At 52.1% G+C, this 14,585-nt stretch overlaps 1 protein-coding gene across 1 annotated transcript in view; it reads right to left on the minus strand.

Moving 5' to 3' along the window:
• Window positions 1-8,180: 8,180 nt before the first annotated feature.
• The window catches only part of aamp (angio-associated, migratory cell protein), a 46,326-nt gene continuing 39,921 nt past the window's right edge, over window positions 8,181-14,585 (minus strand). Inside the window, exons 10-11 of the mRNA XM_068034456.1 lie at window positions 13,997-14,151; window positions 8,181-8,422 (exon numbers count right to left, since the gene is read on the minus strand). Coding sequence (XP_067890557.1) covers window positions 8,347-8,422; window positions 13,997-14,151 — 231 coding nt within the window. The 3' untranslated portion in view covers window positions 8,181-8,346. The remainder of the gene's footprint in view (window positions 8,423-13,996; window positions 14,152-14,585) is intronic.

Here is a 14,585-nt window from a genome sequence, read left to right on the forward strand (position 1 = left end):
CTAGAAAGTTCAAATCTCAGAATCAGCATACAATAAAAAAGATAATTTGATTTATTCAGTCAATTCTGATCATTGGCACAGATTGCAGTGCCTTGATATTCCTGGCCTCTTACAGGCCCTCAATTTTCATCATTCCACCAGTGACGGCCCTGAACTCTGGGATTCCCACCTGAAAACTCCATCTACCTTTCCTCCAAGATGCTCCTTAAAACCTACCTCTTTGACCAAGCTTTTGGTCACCTGTCCTAATATCGCCTCATGTGGCTTGGTGTCAAATTCTGTTTGGCACCTTAGGACATTTTATATTAAAGGTGCTGTGTAAATGCAAACAGTTGTTGACTGGCAGCGGGAACACAATCTCTCATACACCCGTTTCCCAACCATGACTGTGTGAATTCCCATTTCGAGCAGCTTTCCTCGCACAACTTCGACTGGGAGCTCCACACTGGGGGAAATCACAGGGAATGAAGATATACTGTCCTGCACTCTGCAGAACAGCACATCTCACACTCCAACACTCTGGTAATGAATCATAGAATCATACAGCAGAGGCAGCCATTCGATCCATTGTGCCTGCCTGACTTTTTGAAAGAGCTGTGTTATTAGTCCCACCCTGCTTTTGTTAATCTGTTAATTATGCATCAACGGTTTGATTATATGCAGGTGAAGGGTGTTAATTGGGGTCTTTGTTGCAGACACTCACTGAGACTGGTGGAGGATTTGAGTGAGAAGCTATATGTTTGTAATCCTTTCACTTTGCACAATAAATGTGAAACTTAGTAAATATAGGCTCCAGCATTATCCTTCCATAACAAGCTTTCCGGAGTTTAACACTTCTGCTCTTTCCCCAGAGACCTGCAAATCTTTCCTTTTCAAGTATATCCAACAGCTAATTGTTTTGGGAAGAGAAAGAGGGAAATTAAAAATATGAAGATTTGATGCTGGAGACAGACAGCAACGGGAGGAAGCAATCATATAATCCATCCGTCCATTTCCCTGTTGCTGTTATGGGGAAGGGAATGAATGTTGCAGGCTCAGCAACATATCCCCACAGCAAATATATCCATACGCAAAAACTCTCCCCATCAACACACTGCATCCAAAGTCATGGTCACATTGCTAATGGCAGCTACTCAGGGTTGAAAAACAGCTCTAAAAAAAAAATTATAAACATTCCCAGGGCAGGTACAGCACGGGGTTGGCTGCTGGCTAATTGGAGGTGCTGAGTGCATCAACGAGGTGCAGCTGACTGTTGTTGTGTGCAGAGGCTGGAAGCTGTGTGACTGCAACAACAGGGAGAGACTGAGACTGAAACTGAAACAAAGGATTTCCATCTGTCTTTTTGTAAGAAGAAAGCAGGAGGCTGGAAGAGCTCTTGTGAGTTTGGGTTTTGTAGCCCTTTCATTGATTGTTGTGGGGAGGGGGAAAGGAAGAGACCGGAAGACTTTGGGTGGGGTTGTTTGTTTGAACAGGGAGCTCCTGTGTTTTAACAGCATTGAATAGGAGCTCCCTCCCCACCCCAACGAGCTAGCCTGGGATAGCTGGAGCTGCCCAGGTGAAGAGACTTTCTCTTGACTGTGTAAACCACATCGGAAGCAGAGTGTGTCTGGCCAGCTACAGCTGTCCCAGGTGAAGACATCGCACCCCCTCCCACCACCAACTGGAAGACCAGCAAAAAGACTGCCTGAATTATCACCGGCAAAGAGACTGATTCCTCCTGACCCTCCTCTCGTTCAGCCTCTCTCCCTGGCCATACCCTCCAGTCTGTGTTTTTTTCTGCTTTTTGCAATAATTTGTTTTTTGTTATTCTTTTCTCTCGATTTCAATTTTTATTTATTTTTCTCTCAACGGTGGGTGTGACTCTTCTACCCTATGGCTTCACAGCCTTGTTTGGTGGCGGGGCCTTCCTATGCTGCAGCAGCTGCTCCTGTGGCCCCGTCACCATTTAGAATATTGACAACAAAGCATGGGGTGAAGAGTTACACCCACCCTATCATGACTATTGAGGCTTGCGTTAAGGCAACGGCCGACGTTGTCGGCCCCTCGGCCATTGTGGCAGCCTCAAAGATGTATGGGAAGGCTGTGTTCTTTCTGAAGACTGAGCGGGCTGCGTCCCTCGCCCTAAGTACGGGGCTCACAGTGGGTGGGACTTTCCTGCCAGTGGACCCTCTGGGGGCCACTGCGCAGTGGATAATGTTGTCAAACGTCCCGCCCTTCATTCCTGATGAGCTCCTCCTCCCCCACCTGCACCATCTAGGGGAGGTGAGATCGGGGATCAACCCAGTCCCGCTTGGTCTTCGGGAGCACAGCCTCTGACATGTCTACTCCTTCCGCTGCCAGCTATTTATGCAGCTGGCGTGGGGGAAGGTCTTGGAGGGCCACTTCAATGTAGAGTTCCAGGGGACGGCCTGCCGCGGCTTTTGGACCTCGGACGGGGCGCGGTGCCACGTCTGCAAGGGGGTGGGGCATGTTCGTAAGAACTGCCCCAACCTCCCGGCCGCCAGCTCCACCTCGGCGGTCCAGTGTGGCGCCACTGCACCTCCTCCCACTCCCCCCACACATCCAACAGACACCGCTCAGTCGGTTCCGGAGGCTGTGGTTTTCATAGCCTCCGGCGGGGAGGGGAGTGCCCATCCGAGTAGAAGGAAGGCGCAGAGGAAAAGTAAACACCGAGAGGCTCATCCCCTGGACACTGTGACACAACCCGAGCCTGAGCTCAGCCCAAGGCCCGCTCCCAGGGAATCCACCTATCCCAGGGCTGGGCTCAGGCCCAGAGTAGCTAAAAAAAAAAAGGAGGGTGCGGAGGCGGAGGCCTCTGATGACATGGAGGTCTCTGAGCCTCTGCACCCAACTGGGAAAAAGAGAAGGCACCCCTCCACAGAGGTAACACAGGGCCCATCTGTTGGAGAGGAACCGTCTCCTGTTTCGGGTCCCGAGGTTCCCCCTGCCACCAACATCCTCAAGGCTGCAAAGTCTGGGCAGGAGCTCCCTACCCCTCAGGATGGAGGGGAGGGGGTGGCCCCTGTACATGAGACCCCTCCTGGAGGAGTAAGTGGAGGCCTGCTTGTGCTGGGGGAGCCTGGGGACGTTGCCCATTCTGCCACTGGGTCGGGTGCCCTGAGTGGAGGGGCGGGCGAGGCCCCAAAGGGTCGGCCCTCCCAGCCAGAATCCACTAAAAACCAGGAGACACCCGACCCAGTTATAAACAAAAATGCTGCCCCATCTGCGGGGACTGTGGGTGCTGGTGGAGCGGGAGATGGCCTCCTCTCTCCGCCTTCGGTCTCGGCTCTGGCTGGATTTCCGGACCACTCCCCTGGGCCACTCATTGTCCTGGGGACGAAGGGGGAGAGGGGTCCTGAACCGCTGGCGCCCACAGGCTCCAGTTCCAACTTAGAACCCAGAGAGGACTCCTCCGCCATCGATCCTGGGGGTGGGATCGTGACGGAGGTGGGACCAGCTGGCGCGGTCGGGACGTCTGCCCCACAGTGTATGGTGGATGTGTCGGCCGCTGGCGGTGACGACCCGGAGGAGGATGGGGATTCGGTGTTGGGCACGGAGGATGACCTTGATTCCATCGCCAGTGAGGTGGTGGAGTCCCTCGTGCCTCCCACCAAGTCTCCTCTCATCCCCACGGCGGAACTCCGGGATTTCCTCGCAGCTTGCAGGGGTTGCCGCGATAAAGTTCAGCTGGCCCTCGGCCGTTGGTCAAATCTGGCGCTGATCATCCAGTCCGTCCGTGCCGTCCTAAAGAAAGCGGGGAAAGGCACAGGCGTGAAACTGGTTGAGAGGCGCCGTTTTAATGCGTTCCTCAATGGGTTGCTGGGGGGTGGAAGGCCAGGTGCACTTTCGCTCCCTCCTCACAGTGAGGTGTTGGTGACGGGTTTTAAGTACCTTTGACATGAAGATAACCATAGCCAGCCTCAACATCAATGGCAGCAGGGGGTCTCACCGCAGATTTCACAATCTCTCAGTCCTCAGGGAAGGGTGAACTTTCTGCAGGAAACCCATCGATAGCGGCGAGTGCATCATCCTCGGGGGGGATTTTAACTGCACCCTCGAGGTGGGGGATCGTTCCGGTCCCCAGCGCGGCCAAGTGAAGTGGAGAAGTTGAGGGGACTGATCAGCTCCCTTAACTTGGTGGACGTCTGGCGGAATCTCCATCCCGACTCCAGCACCTACACGTGGAGGTCTGGAAGAGGAAGGTCCCGAATCGACCACCTCTACTTTTCGCAGGCGTATGTCTTCCGCGTCTCGGCGGCCTCCATGTGGCTGGTGCCGTGCTCGGACCACCGCCTGGTGTGGGCGGAGTTCACTCCGCTCTGCACGCGGGCGGGGTCCACGTACTGGCACTTTAACAACCAGCTGCTGGAGGACGAGCGATTTCGGGACTCGTTCTGTCGATTCTGGGCCGACTGGAGAAGGAAGCAGAGGGGCTTCCCCTCCTTGAGGCTATGGTGAGATGTGGGCAAGACTCACATCCGCGTCTTCTGTCAGGAGTACGCGAAGCGGTCGACCAAGAGGCGGGAAGCCGAGATCGGGCGCCTTGAGAGGGAGGTGCTCGACTTGGAGTCCCGCCTCGGTCATGCCGTCGTGGACCCGGCCCTGTGGCAGGCGTACAAAGAGAAGGGTGCGCTGAGGGACCTGCAGCTCATAGGGTCCCGAGGCGCGTACGTGAGGTAGCGGATCCAGATCCTGAAAGATTTGGACCACGCCTCACCCTTCTTCTACTCGCTGGAAAAATGGCGGGGGGTCCGTAAGCAGCTCGTCGAGCCGCTGGCCGACGACGGATCCTCCATCACGGATCCGGAAGGAATGGGCCTCCTGTTCCGTACATATTACAGTGCGTTGTTCTCTCCGGATCCGTCCAGCGAGGATGCGCGCAGAGTTTTGTGGGAGGACCTGCCGCAGGTCAGCCCGGAGAACACCGAAGGATTGGAGGCTCCGCTCACGTTGGCGGAGCTGACCGGCGCCCTCCACCAGCTCTCGTGGGGCAAATCCCCAGGGTTGGATGGGTTGACCGTGGAGTTCCTCAGGGCATTCTGGGACGTCCTGGGGGATGATTATGCGCGGGTCCTGGGGGAAAGCCTGGCGACCGGGGAGATGCCCCTCTCGTGGCACAGGGCAGTCATCGCCCTGCTGCCGAAGAGGGGCGATCTCCGCCTGCTTTAAAACTGGCGTCCGGTCTCCCTCCTCAGTCCCGGGCCGGTCCATCCAGGACAACATCCACATGGTCCGGGACTTGATCCATCTTTCCCAGAGGACTGGTCAGTCGGTCGCCTTTCTCTCCCTCAATCAGGAGAAGGCGTTCGATAGGGTGGATCACTAATACCTTTGCGGGACTCTGCGCACTTTCGGACTCGGGCTGCATTTTGTGGCCCGGGTCCAACTTTTATACACCGCCGCAGAGTGTCTAGTCAAAGTTAACTGGTCCTTGACGGCGCCCCTTCGCTTTGGGAGAGGAGTGCGTCAGGGATGCCCCATGTCCGGCCAATTGTAAACCATCTGCGTGGAGCCCTTCCTGTGCCTGCTTCGCAGGAGGTTGACGGGATTGGCTCTGCGCGAGCTGGCCATGCGGGTCGTCCTCTCGGCTTACGCCGATGACGTGCTCCTCGCGGTCACAGATCCCGTTGACTTGCGGAGGATGCGCGACTGTCAGCAGACTTTTTCTGCCGCGTCCTCCGCAAGGATCAATTGGGAGAAATGTTCCGGACCCCTGGTGGGTCAGTGGCGGGTGGACTCCCTGCCGCAGGAGATGACACCTTTTGCGTGGAGCACTACGCACCTCCTCTATCTGGGAGTCCACCTTAGCCCCGCTGAGGAAGCCTGGCCGGCAAACTGGCAGGAGTTGGAGGTGAAAGTCGTCGCTCGGCTGGGGCGCTGGACAGGACTGCTCCGGTGCTTTCCTACAGGGGCCGAGCGCTGGTCATAAACCAGGTGGCCTCCATGCTGTGGTACTGGTTGGTCACTTTGGCCCCGCCCCCTGTATTTGCCAACAAGATCCAGAAGAAACTCGTCGATTTCTTCTGGGGCAAGAGGAAACTCTGGGTCTCTGCTGCGGTCCTGAGTCTCCCGATCAAGGAGGGCGGTCAGTCGCTGGTGTGGGGCCGCACCCAGGCTGCTACTCTCCACCTTCGGACCCTGCAGAGATACTTGTACGTCGAGCGTCCTCCCAGATGATGTGCGCTGGCGACGTACTTTTTCCGCCAGTGTCACTGCCTTCAAGACGACACGCAGCTCCTGGTGGAGTCCGTTAGCCGCGCCTCTCTGAGGGAGTTGCCTGTCTTTTACCGGGATCAATTCCGAGTCTGGAACATGGTCGCCGCCAGTCGGGGCACTCCCCCGCCGGCAGAGGAGAGCGCCTCGGCTGTCCGGGCGGCCGACTCCGGGGACGGTCGGAGGAGTAGCCGAAACCCCCGGGACGCCCCTCACTGCGGGTGGCGAGGGGGCTCGGGAATGCGGAGCGATCCCAACCGAGCTGACCCCCGTTCGGCCGGAACTGCTCATTGGACCCAGGCCCCAAAACCCTCCTCGGGAGCCGGTCCCGCACAAACCGAGCCACCTCTCGGAAATGCCCTCCGTGCCATTCCAATCGGCGTGGAGGGTTTTCCTGTACGGGCTGCTCCTGCACACTCTCCACTTCCTCGCCCTCGTCAGCCGGCCGGACACGCCCTGGCGGTCCGCGTTGCCATCTGGCGGCGAGGGGAAACCCCGATGGAGATCACTCTACGCGGGAGTGCTCCCCCTTTACATCGGGGACCTGGGGTGGAGGGTGTTGCACACGGCAGTCCCATGCAATAGGCTTTTAAGTAGGTTCACGGACTCTCAGGCCGCTTGTACTTTCTGCGGCCTGGACGAGTCAGTGTTCCACATATATACGGAGTGTGCGAGGTTGCAGCCCCTATTTGAGTATCTGAAGGGGCTGCCGTCAAATTCTGGCTGCACTTCAGTCCCACGCTCCTGATCTTTGGGCACCCTGTGCGGAGGGGCTTCGGCCGGGAGGAGGATCTCCTAGTCGGTCTACTCCTGGGCCTGGCCAAGGTGGCAATTCACAGATCCAGGTTGCGGGCCGTCAGGGGGGTCCGTCCTCCCCGATTGCCTGCCCCTCTTCCGCGGTTACGTTCGCGCCCGGGTGTCCCTGGAGGAGGAGCATGTGGTGTCCGCCGGTACGCTTGAGGCCTTCCGCGACCGGTGGGCACCACAGGGACTGGAGTGCATCGTTGACGCCGAGAATGGCATTTTAATTTGAGTTTTTTGTTGATTTATCTGGTTTTAAATGAAGTTATTTTTAAAAAAAATGTAAATGTGTATATAAAGGGGGCCTGAGGAATAAAGGCCCCCTCAACATGAAAATATAAAAGGGGCCTGAAAAAAAAACGGGGGAAAAAAAAAGAAACGGGGGTTAGATACAGAGTTAAGTTCCCTCTACACTGTCCCCATCAAACACTCCCAGTTCAGGTGCAGCATGGGGATTGACTCCTCAGTGATTGGGAATTCTGAGTGCCTCAACGAGGTGCAGCTGACAGTGCTGCAGTCAGTTGCTGGAGGTGCTGCTGGAGAGGGAGAGCTGAGTAGGGAAAAAAAACAGGGTTACAGAGTAAAGCTCCCTCAACACTGTCCCAAACACTCCCAGGACAGGTACTGCCTGTGTGGAGTTTGCAAGCTCTCCCTGTGTCTGCGTGGGTTTCTGCCGGGTGCTCCGGTTTCCTCCCACAGCCAAAAGACTTGCAGGTTGATAGGTGAATTGGCCATTATAAATTGCCCCTAGTACAGGTAGGTGGTAGGAGAATATAGGGACAGGTGAGGATGTGGTAGGAATATGGAATTAGTGTAGGATTAGTATAAATGGGTGGCTAATGGTCGGCACAGACTTGGTGGGCCGAAGGGCCTGTTTCAGTGCTGTATCTCTAAATCTAAAAAAAAATCTAAGAAACATGGACTGAATAATGTGCCTCAGCCCCAACTCCAAACAGACAAGCTGGTTGAAAAAGAAAATGGGTGAGGTATTGATTAAAACTTCCTCTCCACTGCTGTCTATGTTGAGTCATGCCAAGAATCCCAGCATGGCGGTACAGACTAATCCTCCTACAGCAACTGCACCAGGACCTGCCCAATGTTTGGGAAAGATTGAAGAACCATTTCTTTCTTGCCTCTGTTGCAATAATGACTTATTTTTTAAAAACTAAAAGCAAAAAATTCAAACTTTTTATTATTTTTTTTAAAAAGTCATAACCAGAAAGGATAGTCCCTGTTGCACAGCACAATTCAGGTTACACAAAGTGCTGCAGCTACTGAGTCTGTAAGGTGGGGTCTTCGGGCAGAGTGCGATTAAAAGCGACAATGCTTGTTCTACCGATCTGGTCGCTGTAGATAGAATACTTTTGCGGTCCGGTCTCCGGAAGCAGTGACGATAACAGACGCCTCCCTGTTGGGGAAAAAGACCACACAGATTCACCAGAATTATATACAACAACCAAAGATCCTGTTCTGAAGCAAGGTCACAGACCTGAAACTTTGGCTCTATTTCTCTCTCCAGGGATGCTGACAAACCTGCTGAGCGTTTCCAACACTTTCTGTTTTTGTTTCTAAGATCCGTCAATCTCAGTTTTTAAATTTTCAATTGACCCCCGGGTCTCAGTCGCATTTTCCAGATTTCCACTCCCCTTTGTGTGAAGTGCTTCCTGACATCACCCCTGAACAGCAGAGCTCTAAATTGAAGGTTCTGCCCCCTTGTTCCAAGCCAATCTCCCACCCGTCCCCACCTCAACCAGAGGAAATAGTTTCTCTTTACCCGAGCAAATCATCTTAAACACCTCAATTAGATCAGTCCTCTCTCAGCTGATGAGTCAGTACTCCTCCATGTTGAACACCACTTGGAGGAAGCACTGAGGGTGGCAAGGGCGCAGAATGTACTCTGGGTGGGGGACTTTAATGTCCATCACCAAGAGTGGCTCGGTAGCACCAATACTGACTGAGCCGGCCGACTCCTAAAGGACATAGCTGCTAGACTGGGTCTGCGGCAGGTGGTGGGGGAACCAACACGAGGGAAAAACATACTTGACCTCGTCCTCACCAATCTGCCTGCCGCAGATGCTTCTGTCCGTGACAGTATTGGTAGGAGTGACCACCGCACAGTCCTTGTGGAGACAAAGGCCCGCCTTCACATTGAGGATACCGTCCATCGTGTTGTGTGGCACTATCACTGTGCTAAATGGGATAGATTTCAAACAGATCTAGCAATGCAAAACTGGGCATCCAAGAGGCGCTGTGGGCCATCAGCAGCAGCAGAATTGTACTCAACCACAATCTGTAATCTCATGGCCCGGCATATCCCCCACTCTACCATTACCAACAAGCCAGGAGACCAACCCTGGTTCAATTAAGAGTGCAGGAGGGCATGCCAGGAGCAGCACCAGGCATACCTCAAAATGAGGTGTCAATCTGGTGAAGCTACAATCCAGGACTACTTGCATGCCAAACAGAGTAAGCAGCATGCAATGGACAGAGCTAAACGATCCCATAACCAACGGATCAGATCTAAGCTCTGCAGTCCTGCCACATCCAGCCGTGAATGGTGGTGGACAATTAAACAACTAACTGGAGGAGGTGGCTCCACAAATATCGCCATCCTCAATGATGGGGGAGCCCTGCACATCAGTGCGAAAGATAAGGCTGAAGCATTTGCAACAATCTTCAGCCAGAAATGTCAAGTTGATGCTCCATCTCGGCCTCCTCCTGAAGTCCCCAGCATCACAGATGCCAGACTTCAGCCAATTCGATTCACTCCGCGTGAAATCAAGAAACGATCGAAGGCACTGGATACTGAAAAGCCTAAGGGACCTGACAACATTCCGGCAACAGTACTGAAGACCTGTGCTCCAGAACTTGCCGCGCCCCTAGCCAAGCTGTTCCAGTACAGCTATAACACTGGCATCTACCCTGCAATGTGGAAAATTACCCAGATGTGTCCTGTACACAAAAAGCAGGACAAGTCCAACCCAACCAATTACCGCCCCATCAGCCTACTCTCAATCATCAGTAAAGTGATGGAAGGTGTCATCAACAGTGCTATAAAGCAGCACTTGCTTCGCAATAACCTGCTCAGTGATGCTCAGTTTGGGTTCCGCCAGGGCCACTCAGCTCCTGACCTCATTACAGCCTTGGTTCAAACATGGACAAAAGAGCTGAACTCAAGAGGTGAGGTGAGAGTGACTGCCCTTGACATCAAGGCAGCATTTGACCGAATATGGCATCATACCGAGCGCAAAGGAAGATGGTTGTGATTGTTGGAGGTCAATCATGTCAGCTCCAGGACATCACTGCAGGAGTTCCTCAGGGTAGTGTCCTAGGCCTAACCATCTTCAGCTACTTCATCAACGACCTTCCTTCAATCATAAGGTCATAAATGGGGATGTTCGCTGATGATTGCACAATGTTCAGCACCATTCACGACTCCTCAGATATTGAAGCAGTCCGTGTAGAAATGCAGCAAGACCTGGACAATATCCAGGCTTGGGCTGATAAGTGGCAAGTGCCAGTTAGTGACCATCTCCCCTTGACATTCAATGGCATTACCATCGCTGAATCCCCCACTATCAACATCCTGGAGATTACTATTGACCAGAAACTGAACTGGAGTAGCCATATAAATACTGTGGCTACAAGAGCAGGTCAGAGGCTAGGAATCCTGCGACGAGTAACTCACCTCCTGACTCCCCAAAGCCTGTCCACCATCTACAAGGCACAAGTCAGGAGTGTGATGGAATACTCTCCACTTGCCTGGATGGGTGCAGCTCCAACAACACTCAAGAAGCTTGACACCATCCAGGACAAAGCAGCCCGCTTGATTGGCACCCCATTCATAAACATTCACTCCCTCCATCACCGATGCACAGTGTGTACCATCTACAAGATGCACTACAGCAACGCACCAAGGCTCCTTAGACAGTACCTTCCAAACCCGCAACCTCTACCAACTAGAAGGTCAAGGGCAGCAAATGATTTGGAACACCACCACCTGCAAGTTCCCCTCCAAGTCACACACCATCCTGACTTGGAACTATATCGCCATTCCTTCACTGTCGCTGGGTCAAAATCCTGGAACAGCCTTCCTAACAGCACTGTGGGTGTACCTACCTCACATGGTCTGCAGCGGTTCAAGAAGGCAGCTCACCACCACCTTCTCAAGGGCAATTAGGGATGGGCAATAAATGCTGGCCTGGCCAGTGACGCCCACATCCCATTAATGAATAAAAAAAAGTCCTTAATTTTCTCTACTCAACAGAATACAAGCCCTGTCTATGTAATCTGTCCTTGTTACTTAAACCCTTTTAGCACCAGTATCATTCTGGTGAATATCTGCTCTGCACCTCCTCCAAGGCCGATATATCCTTTGAGGTGCAGTGCCAAAACTGAATGCAGTTACTCCAGCTGGAGTCTGACCGGACCTTCATACAACTGTAACGTAACTTCCAGCCTTCTTGAGATAAAGGCCAACAGCCAATAGCCCTTTAAATTACTTTTATACCTGGCACCAACTTTGTGATTTCTGTACATGGGCCCAAAATCTCTCTCCTCCTCCATAGATGCTAGCTTCTTGCTATTGAGAAACAACCCCAGTGGTGTAGAGCTTTGGGAATCACAGGTCCAAAGTCACCTGTTCTTCCAACTGCTCCCGTTACAAACTGATAAGTTACACCGGAACTCCCGAGAATTATTTAGTGAGCAGCACCACAGCAGGAGGTGCAACATGCATTTTTTCCCACCGATGGTTAAACTCGTCATGACACAGACATACTCACTGTCATCCCACTTCAATGATTCATGCAGATTAATAGCCCTGGGAAAGGGTCACAAAGGTTTCTAAGTTGAACACAATTAAAAAGAAAAGGTCTCAAAGCTTTTCCCAGGCAATGAATGCAGAGTCCGGAGTAGCACTTTGTGCCTGTAACCGCCCACAAAGTGTATTTTTCTTTGTTAGTATTAGGTGAGGGAGGGATAGAACTCTACAGCACAGGAGGCGGCCATTCGGCCCACTGTGCTTGCACTGGCTCTCAAAGATTAGATCCACTCCCCTGCTTTTCCCCCATAGTCCTGCAGATTTATTTTGTTCAAGTATTCATCCAATCTGAATTTGATCTGCTTCCACCGCCCTTTCAGGCAGAGAATTCCAGATCACAACAACTTGCTGTGTTTAAAAAAAAATCTAATCTCCCTTCTGGTTCTTTTGTCAATCACCTTAAATCTATGTCATCTGGCCCTCCTGCCACTGGACACAGCTCTTCCTTATTTATTCTATCAAAACCATTCATAATTTTGAATACCTCCATTAAATCTCCCCTTAACTTTCTCTGCTCGGAGAACAATCCCAACTTCTCCACATAAGTTCCCCATTCCTGGTACCATTCTAGTAAATCTCCTCTGTGCCCTCTCTGAGGGATTGACAATATTGCAGCTAAGGCCTAACCAGTGAATTATATGCTGGCAAGGACACCAACAGAACTCCCTGCTCTTCTTTCAACAGTGGTACGGGATGCTTAACATCTTTCTTCCAACAGTGCAGCACACGCTCACCAACAGCAATGGAATGTCAGCCTGGACTGGAGTGGAGCTTGAACCTGTAACATTCTGCCCCGAGGTGCACTAACCTAAGCAGAAATGAATTCATCTTGGAATTTTACAGCACAAAAGGAAGGCATTCGGCCCATTGTGCTTGTGCCTGCTCTGACGGGGATACCTACTTACACTCATTCCTCTGCCCTTTCCCCATCGTCCCACTAAATCTGGAATGTGGAGGCTCCATGGTTGTAGCAGCCTGCACACAATAAACTGTTCAAGGTAACCACAGGGCACGGGCCCAAGCTCAGGTGAACGGATTCAAATTAAACAAGCTCACACAGAGGGTCGGGGAAGTGTGCAACAGACAATTGGAGCTTTCAAGAATGGGATGGATATGTTTTAATTAGCAAAGGATATTAAGGGACATGGAACTAAAGCTCAATGAACTGCAGTCGGCTTGAGAGGCTGAATGGCCTATTCCTGCTACTAAATACTTAATGGTCCTACATTCATATAATGTCAGCAAATTAAAGAGAGAGCTGAAATAAAAACAAGACATTCTGGAAATACTCAGCAGGTCTGGCAGCATCTGTGGAGAGAGAAGCAGAGTCAACGTTTCAGGTCAGTGACCTTTCATCAGAACTGAGAGAGCTGGGCAGCTTTATTTTTAATAAAAGCAAAATACTGCGGATGCTGGAAATCTGAAACAAAAACAAGAAATGCTGGATTCACTCAGCAGGTCTGGCAGCATCTGTGGAAAGAGAAGCAGAGTTAACGTTTCGGGTCAGTGACCCTTCTTCGGAACCCCGAAGAAGGGTCACTGACCCGAAACGTTAACTCTGCTTCTCTTTCCACAGATGCTGCCAGACCTGCTGAGTGAATCCAGCTTTATTTTTAAATTCATTCTTGGGATGTGGGAATTGCTGGCAAGGCTAGAATTTACTGCCCTAATTGACCAGAGAGGCAGTGGTGGCTTTGTGTCTTGAACCACTGGACGGCTGATAAAATTGAGTGACTTGCGAGACCACTCCAGAGGGCAGTGAAGGATCAGCCATGTTGGTGCTGATCTGGAGTCACATATAGGGCCAGACCAGGTAAGGATGGCAGGCATCCATCTCTAAAAAGGCATTACAGAAACTAGTTATGTTTTTATGACAATCTAACCAGCTTCATGGTCGTTTTTACGGAGTCCAATTTTTTTTTTTAAAAACTGGCTTCAAATTCCCAAACTGTACCTGGTGGGATTTGAACCCTCAGACTCTGGATTAGTAGTCCAGTAACAGAATCACTAGCCTACCATGCTTTGGCGAAAGAAGGGGTGCAAACGTATGTGGCAGGATGCTCTGAAACGTGGGACCACCGATTGTACTGGGTTTTTCCCAGTCCTGACAGCTCTGGGCTTCTAGTGATAAAAGGCTGAAACAGCGGCAAAGACACTTACTTATTCACCACAAAGTCCAGGATTTCTGCTGCGTGGCCACAGCATTCACTCTCCATTCTTCCCGACCGGGCATCCCAGATGCGCACGGCTCCGTCAAGGCTCCCTGTATATATAATTGGCGAATGGTTTTCCCACAGCAGCTGCACGATCCCAGCCTGAAAGATGACAGAACCGGTTAGAATTGCTCAGATTGCCAACACGGTGACTAAGCCCTCTTGCCTGCCCACACGCCCAGGTTTGTGACCAAGGCTTACCTCTCAGCATTTGTGTGATGACATGTGGTACTGAGCCAGGAGGTGCCAGATTTAATCCCAAGAACCCTCCCAGAGACTGTCTCTTGATGAGCAGGTTAAAAGACAGCGAGCGAGCGCCATGCATGGGCTCCTAATCAAATAAAAGCCCTTCCTGGGCCCCAGAGTTGTGACTATCCCCAACACCAACTCTTCAGTGCATAGATCTGTTTAAAATTTCAATTTGACCAGTCATAAATAGTCACATGCAGAACTCCTCGAGGCAGCCAACATCCCCAGCATATACACCCTACTAAGCCAGCGACGCTTGAGATGGCTTGGCCATGTGAGCCGCATGG

This window comes from Heterodontus francisci, chromosome 7 (assembly GCF_036365525.1).
Source record: "Heterodontus francisci isolate sHetFra1 chromosome 7, sHetFra1.hap1, whole genome shotgun sequence".
In the NCBI taxonomy this organism is placed as follows: domain Eukaryota; kingdom Metazoa; phylum Chordata; class Chondrichthyes; order Heterodontiformes; family Heterodontidae; genus Heterodontus; species Heterodontus francisci.